Source organism: Ruditapes philippinarum, unplaced genomic scaffold (genome assembly GCF_026571515.1).
Source record: "Ruditapes philippinarum isolate M1 unplaced genomic scaffold, ASM2657151v2 ctg4156_1_1_1_1, whole genome shotgun sequence".
NCBI lineage: Eukaryota > Metazoa > Mollusca > Bivalvia > Venerida > Veneridae > Ruditapes > Ruditapes philippinarum.
The window spans coordinates 1-9,011 of record NW_026853138.1 but is presented as its reverse complement, the minus strand read 5'-3'; the positions used below and the strand labels follow the sequence as shown (position 1 = coordinate 9,011).

At 29.8% G+C, this 9,011-nt stretch overlaps 1 protein-coding gene across 1 annotated transcript; it reads left to right on the top strand.

The window, feature by feature from the left end:
* Positions 1-3,574: 3,574 nt before the first annotated feature.
* LOC132734727 (uncharacterized) lies at positions 3,575-6,160 on the top strand. Its single transcript, XM_060721573.1, has 3 exons — positions 3,575-3,718; positions 4,559-4,656; positions 5,649-6,160. Exons 1-3 carry the CDS (start codon positions 3,602-3,604, stop codon positions 6,085-6,087), a joined length of 654 nt encoding a protein of 217 aa, XP_060577556.1. The 5' UTR covers positions 3,575-3,601; the 3' UTR covers positions 6,088-6,160.
* The last annotated feature ends 2,851 nt before the right edge of the window (positions 6,161-9,011 follow it).

Sequence of the window (9,011 nt, the reverse complement as noted above, 5' to 3'; positions counted from 1 at the left end):
TTGTTTTTGCAAGTTTGAAATTAATATTTTATTTTTTATCATTATATTTTAGTATAGAATTGAACTAAACAAAACAAAAATGAATATCCTTTGTAAACTGTCATCTAAATGGGCCATTAGACGTAAACATTTAATAAAAATTTGTAAATCCCAAATAATTTGGTAAAATTAAAAGAAGCCTACAAAGGGAAGTATGTTCCCGTCTAGTAAAAAAAACTATGATTCGTCTTTTATTAAAAATTTTTCCTCTTTTGAATGCTTTAAGAATTTTTTCCCAAAATTTCCCCTTTTTTTCGTAAAGACTTAAAAAACAGTAAAGTATTTTTTAATAATTTGTACTTATTTAAAACATTTAAATTAAAAAGGTAAAATTGTTTTTAAGTTTTAAAAATTTAAGAAAAACAAATTCTGTGTCTCATATTTTTTAAAAAAAGATAAATTAAAAACAGTTCAAATGGTTAAATTTAATAATTTCAAATCCTAGAGCAGCTTAAAAATAAAATTTTGTGTTTGCCTGTTAAAAAAGTAATGGCCCACCCCTAGGGGCCAGGGGTCTGTCGTCAAAACTGTCGTATTTTCTTCCGTCGGTCACCCCAACTTGTCCGGGCACCCCAAGAAAAATTTGTTTCCCAATTTTATTTCGACGGAATAATAAGAAAAAGGGGTTTTCTTTTCGCCCTCCCCTTCTTTTTCCCGGGCAAATGTTGGGTTTTCCTTTTTTGATTTTAAAATTAAAATTTTTTTAATTTTTTAAAGGGTTTTCCCCGGCCCCCTCTTTTTACAAACTAATTTAATATTTAATGAAACTTTACAGGATGGATGGGTAGCTCAATTTCTTGCGCATATGTAACGGGTGTTTTAGCTGAGATTTAGCTTTGAATAAAACGCGCATTTTAGTCTGTTTAAGATTTGTGTGTCTCCTGTTTATTATTACAAGATATTGTCTACTTAGATATTACATTTTATCTAAGAAAATATTAATTTGCCCAGACAGTTCGATTAAATAATTTGAATTTGTACAATATTTAAAAGTTAATCAACATATCTGATAGCAAACTTGTCAAACGCGCCCAAATCTTTCTCATGAAATGCAAGATACTGTTTTTCTGTAAATCAGTCATAAAACGTGTTTCTGTTATATTTACTCTAACTTGAAGACCAAAGCCTTTTTGTTTATGTTTCACCAACGTAGATTAGAGTTTTATTGCATAGTTTATTTATCATTCCACATATATATTTTTGTTAAGTCTTATCTAATTTTTAATTTCAAATACATATTTGCTTTTTTGTTATCATAAACCTATGTATAGAGGTATTGCTACAACTGTTGAGAGATCAGTCTTTACATATGTACATATTTACCTAGCTCTTAACATTTGTTAAAAAAAGAACTTAATAAATCGAAAATGCGTCGTAAATATTGTTCTTTTTTTGCAGTGTAGAGATAACGTATCAATTGCAATACAAATATTACAGTGTGTTTCTAAACCTTAATATAAAATATCTTTATTATTTGCTGAGACCTGTTGCATATATTATACATTATACCAAACAAATTATACAAAAACATGGATTGTATAACGATTTATACACGTGTTTTATTTACACAAGCCAATTAAATCTGCCACTATATATTAAATCATTTAAAGGCATAAAATGCTTCTTTTAAACGTAAATACAGTAGAACAAGATTTACAAACATACTTCTTTTTTTCGTAAATGCAATACAATGTTTGTTTTGATATAGAATAACATTTAAAATCATACATATGTAAATGCACAAACGTACTTTTAATATCTTAGGTAGAAACATTCATTATCAAACAAATCACTATTATATTGATTTGATTTACATCAGTCAAGCTTTTGTTCCATTTGGCTACAAACACGTTCTCCGTGGACTCAGACTCCTATTTTCGTATGCATGACGTATGCATGACAACATAAAATATACATGTGTAATTATTAAATTGCAATTGCACAATTGCAAGACTTCACCAACTATTTTTAAAGAGAAAATAATTATGAACAAAGCAGCAAAAATAAAAAAAACACACAAAAACACACAAAAAACAACAACAAAAAACATACATCTAAATGACATTTACACCTTTTTTCAAGTTTTTGTGGGGTTATTTTGCAATAATTAGGGACCTTTCTAACACAAATTTTGGGGGAAAAGGGTTTTGGGCCTTTAAAATTAAGCACTAGAGGTTGGGTTGTTGGGGAAACCCGTAGGGTTTCCATATATATATCGGACCAAATATAAACGGGGTTTTACAGATATTAACGGGGAACAAACAAAAACATACAAAACAATGGTGTTTTTTGGGGGTTTTCATTTTTATTTTGTGAGGGGCTCAAAGGGGGAAAGCAATTATTTAATAAATCAATTTATCGTTTAATGTATTGGTTAAAATATATTTTGCAATTCAATAGGGAATTCAAATTATTCTATTTTGAACATGCAGATAGTTTATTTACTATTTTGATAATTTGTTTACTTGTTTACTATTATTTTGAAGAGAACAACAGTCTTATCGGCATACATGTTCGATTAATTTGTTTTCCGTGCATTAGATACGATCACAATCTTTTTAATGTATTGAAGAATAAATTTATGTCCATTGCCTTGGTTATTTTATTGCTTTCTTTGTATAACGTAAAATTACTATCTTTTCACTTTTACAATCTTCTTTCTTTGCTTTTAATTCGTTGTAGATCATCAATATTTATTTATATTACTATGAATTAGAAATAATAACGGTTAATCTTACTTTAACATGAATATTTTAGCTCTTTGTGTATCGTAAATATTATAGTACTTGTGTGCTTTCTGTACATATGTAGCGTAATTCACACCTTGTTTTCTGTTCTGATCAACACGATTCTTCGTTTGTTTTTTTATTAGTTGTATTACGTTCTTTGCTTTTCTTTATATAGAGATACATGTCGTGACAGTCTGTTTTACTTAGGCGTGATCCTTTATTTTTGTTTTCTGTTTATTGGAGAAAACCACAGTCATTGTTACAAAATATTTTTTTTCTTTATTTTTTCTTTTTATATCAAAGATAGTAATCGTCGTTATTGTATCTTCTACAAACGGATATTTAACAAACGATGTATTCATTTAACTGCTAACTGTATGCTTAACAAAAACGTAGTCTTTTTAAACTTGAGTATCGTTTGCTTTAGTATTTATTTGCTACGAGTATCTGTTAATTGGCAAAAATCTAAGTCCAGCACTTTTAAGTGTTGACAATTGAGTACCGCCAAAAGCGGTGCTAGGGGGCGTGAGGGGTGGTTGTACTTTTTCATTATCCCTCATATACAGACTCAATCAAAACCGAGGCTGCAATTTTCATGTAACTTTGCTGTTTTTGTTGCTTCCGTGGGATCACTTTTTTCAAGATATTTCAAGTTGAGCATGATATTTTATTTATTAATTTATTATCATCATTTATTTATATATTTTGGTATAGACTAACAGTGCTGTAATTTGCAGATTGTTTTCAAATATTGCACTCTACCCGTCTTAATTCTAATACATTATGTCCAAGAGAATTTTAACTCAAAATATTTGAAGTAAATCATCTGTAATATGACATTTTCGGATAATTATGTAAAATGTTGCAGTGAATTAGATGTCGTTTTATTTTCAAATTGTTATTACTTGTTTGTAGCTTGTGTTGTTGCTGTCGAGCAAGAATCAATCAAGGTAAATAAAAACAAATTTATACCTCAACAAAATACAGATATTTATACGCATCATAACTGCTTTAAAAAGTTATACCATAAAATTTCAGGGGTGATTTTGGCCAATTGAAGATGATAATGCATGATTTTTTATATGCAGAAGCAACCAAGCAAACTAATGGAACGTCGGAGATTAAGGTCCTCTTTTACTAGTAAAACTGGAAAGTCTTTATGTGACATTAAAGTGTTGTCTGACTTGATAGACAAGGAAAACGATTTCAAAATGTAATACATTCCCTGAATGAAATATTTTTTGCAAATGATTGAGTAGACTTTAATTTAGTTTTGGTATGTTTTAAAAATCAATTGGAAGTTGTTTATTGTAAAGAATATATATAAACACAAACTGAAACTCTACACTAAAACAAAACACTTTGTTCACAAAACAAATACAATTGTGACCGATCAATATTGATTCGTTCTGAAAATAATGGTTTATATATTGGTATAATTTGTAGTTTAAATTTGCAAATACCGTGGCGTAATTATGATTTCTAATGATATCACGTACACTATCAACTTTCTTATTATTATAATGATTAAAGGAGCATCCTTCCAGATTATTGCAAATGTTCATAAACATTTCGAAGATGTATTCAAAAGTAAAATATTGCAAAGTGAACAAGAACAAAGAAGAACAAAGCAAGTAATTAACACATTGCAAATGGACGTTACAATTTACGTAAACAGGTCAAAAATACAAAAGTAGTCCTTATTTAGTGAGTCACGCAACATAAATGGTTATTGCAAAACCAGTCTTAAATCACAGATAACAAGTAAAAATATTCATGATTTTTTTCAGGCGAACGGGCACCTTATTGACAAGTGGGGGAAAATATTTGATTTTGATGATTTCAGTCATGATGAAATTCTTTCAATTGAAGACGTAAAAGTATATGGGTAAGTGTAAATGTTTAACTCAAATTTATTTAGACAAGGAAACATCATTTGATTGATTTATCTTTCACAAAGCCTGAATAACGAATCACTTAACAGGGTTCGGTCACAATAATAGATTTATAAAGCATGTGGAATAAAATAAAACGAAAATCTGGGGGTGACAGTTCAACTTCTTGACTTATTTGGTTCATGTCCACGAATTAATAATTTCAACTCTGTGAATTCACTATTTCAACTTCATGAATTCTCGATTACAGATTCAATAGGTCACGATTTCAACTTCATAAATTCACGATTTATGCTTCACGATTTCCACTTAATTAATTGACGTGATTATCTTTATGATTTCAATTTCGTAAATTCACGGCTGTATGTTCGTGAAGTTGAAATCTTGCAAACATAAATTCATGAAATTCAAATTCATTGAAATCGGGAATTCGCGAAATTTTATTCGTGAAGTTCAAATCGAGAATTCATGAAGTTGAAATCGTGATCTTAAAATCGTGAATTCATGAGGTAGAAGTCGTGAATTATTGAACTCAGTAGTTTAAAAACGCGAATTAACACAGTTAACAATGTTAATTCACAAAGTAAAACATGTAAATTCGGGAATTCATGGAAATGAAATATACTCATCATCAGTCTTTTGTTGAATATGACTTTTTACTTCTTGTTAATACCAAATTTGTCAGAATATAAAATTTTAGCAAATATTTTTGAAGTGTGGTTTTGGTTAATATGGTCTTTCAACTTTTTGATTCGGTACTGGATCTTGTTTGTTTTTGTAAAGGTTTTACTCCGCTCATATTAGGTCATACGGCGCCGAAACCGCAAAGCTAATTTCGGTTTACTCTGGTATTACTAGTTAAAGCAACACCAGGGGTCAAAACTACATCACCTTCCGGAACTAAGAGCTGCGAATAATCCAGTAATTCACAGCCCTTGAGTCGCCATGTCGAGTTGATTTATATGATCATTGATTTCCTTTACAGGGAACATTATAGAGCTCGTTGTGATATGACCGATAAGCAAATAAAGACGTTTATAAAAGAAATGGATAGACTATGGAAGGGCTTCTTTTTCACAAACAAGAAAGAACTTTCCAAAGATGACTTTATTAACTTGATGAAACAAAGATATGAGTCCAACACAACTGCTTTTATTGAGATGGTGCTTTTGTTCGAATCGGGTTGGTGCAAATTGATAGACTTGAATGGAGACAAGTTTCTTTCAAAAGATGAATTTATTATGGACTTTAATACTGGAAAGCTCAGCAATACCAAAATAGACGAAACATTTTTCTACATGTATCAGCCTGTTAATGATCGTATCCCTCTTGACGATATGATTATGTCTTTTGTTCTCTTTTTTACTGAACCCGGTAAGTCGAAACCGGACATTGTTTTTAATGGATTAAATATCGGAGTTTGAATAATAACTATTTTCTTGAAACGTGAAGAAAAACTGGAAGAGAACAGATAATATTAAATAGTTTATCCGAATACCATTATGTTATTTAATCTTATTTTATAAAACAAAATACACCTAAGACGTGAATGTGAACTATCTGTAAACACCTATTTCTAAGGACATACAATATTTTTGTAATGGTATAAAATGACTGATATGCAATATTGTGACATATGATAAAGCTTGGAACAAAACAATAAATGACGCAAATGCAACAATCATACTTAATTGACACATTATAAATGTCTTGACACGAGTTTAAAAACTTAAAACAGTTCCATTTCTTGATAAAAGGGTCCGAAATGTTTTCCAACATAATAATCCGATTTGACCGGAAGTTTCCGACCATATGGCAAATCATTAATATATAAGAAAAACTAAATCCTAATTTTTAGTTTAAAAAAAATAATTAAAAAAGCTTATTTTGAGAAATAAAATCCTCATTAGGACTCAGTTTAACCTTTTAAGGATTATAAAAATCCTAATAATAGCTGGGATAGTTTAAAATTTTCAGAAAACAACAGCCTGAAAAATTTACACAATCATAAACTTATCCTAGCATACGCCCGTACAAGTAATCTTCAAGATTCTCTCACCCATTTAGCTCTAAACAAATGACATGTAAATGGTAATGAATGTTACAGAAAAAAGTTGTACTCCCTGCAAAATATGAAGAAAGTAATATATTCACAGGTACAAATGCGGGAGAAAATGCAATAGTTTTTCTGCTTATTACAGTAGACATAATTTAATAAAAATGTTTCATTCACTTTCTTACATATTATTCGCCAATAGCCTCAAACTTACTCGATATCCATCGAAAACCTTTACGGCATCTTATATGTCAATTTTAAAATAAGCAAATTTGGAACGGTAATAGAAAATTCCGCACAGCAATATTAACGATATTGGTAAGTTACTGCTTGCTGCAGAAAAACAAGTTTGAAAAAAACAAGTAAGAAAATGTTTTAGATTTAATTGGTAAATTTCATATTATGTGCGATTAATGACTGAGTTTGCGTAATTTGTCACTATCTTTAAAGTATCCTTATTTGACATCTATTTGTTTTTACAAACAAGTAACAAGCACACATTTAAAAAAATATATTTGAAAACTAAAAAGAAAGAAGTAACAAGTAAAATGTTTTATTGTTCCATACCAAATTCTGCAAAACTATCTTTTTTAACTTCTTTTTTAACTGTGACTCTGTACACCGGGGTACATGTCAGTTCAATAATGATTATAAATGATAAGCACATCTTTTTCACCTTGAATACTTGTATTTTAATTTTAATTATTTGCATTTTCTTGGTCAAAGAGAGTTTCACCGGGTTGATATAAATTCTATTTGAAGAAAAAGAAATTGAGTGTTCTACTATTTCTCATCAAAGCAAGGAATAATTGATTTTTTGTTTGTTTTTTAATTGCATAGATTATAAAACCGACGAAAGTCTTCATTATTACGTCTTAGCTGCACATACGTAAGTGTCTGCATGTTCCGTGTTGCATATTGTGTTCTCCGACAACTTGTTTTAAGGTCAGGGGTTGCTAGAGGTTTTTAGACAATTGCCGATTATAAGGTACGAAACAGATGTATAATGCATTGGATCTACGTTTCGTTGTTATTTTTTGTGTGTATGTAAAAGTATCCGACTACATAATACATTTAACGCGATATGATATAACATTTATTTCTTTAAATGATATAGTCAGGGCGGGCTTTGCAGTAAGCATTAACATAGCCCACTGAGTACGAAGATTACAGAAAAACAAATGCAATAAAATGAAAACAATATATTACAAAAACACGAACATTCTACAGAATACCTCTTTGCTTCGGTTGTAAGTGCCTTATTGAACAAACTGATCAATATCTTCGTTTGATTCTAATGCAATATTGCTTTATTCTGGACTTAAGCAACCTTTACTCTTTCCTTACAAATTCAGGTCGCAGTAACATTTTTGCTTTTTTACCATATTGACGTTTAAGCGTTTCTGTTCAGACAAGCCACCCTAATTTCTAAAGAAGGTAATAAAATGTAGCATCCTTAGGTGATATTAATAATAGCGCGTTTTATATTTTGAATTAATAATATGTAATATTATTGTAAATATTGTAATAATAATAACATTATGATTACCGAAATGTGTATGTGGCAGTGGGGGCAAGTTTTGTTCAGTTTCATCCTTTCATGTTATTTAAGAGCAAAGATGACGCATCAACGTCCGAAAAAATATTTCAAAGTCTTAGTCAATAGTAAATATAACATTGTTTTAACATAACATAGAACGGTGAGTAAAACACGTTGCATACACAACATATTATACTATACATCGTTCTTTACTTTGCATTATGCATTATACAGCTGTTTCATTTACACAAACAATACCTTGCGACAAAGGAAACTAGACACAAAACACGATATATTTGAGCATTAAAAGCCGAGAATGCTTTAATCTGAATGCTGTAAATGTGTTAATTTGTTTCGTTTAAACACCATATTGACACGTTACTTGTCGTTCCGCGCCGATATTATTCAATAAGATATGCACGACGACATAATACTGTATCCTGCTATTTTCGAAGCTTAGCAAAAGTTCTTTTAAGTTACAGAAATCATATGAGCAAGACAGCTAAAAGATACCATTAGACAACTTAGCATAATTACCTCCAATATTAGTATCATTTTTGTATTTTAAGCAATGGATAATTATAATATTCCTATGTTGAAATTTGACACGCCTTATAGACATGTAAACTAAGTAGCAAGAATATGTCGTTGTTGTTCTGTTCGATCAGTATATGTTAACGGGTAACAATATTGATTAACATGCATTAAAACATAGCAACGATTCATTCAGAATATGATGTATTGGTCGATTC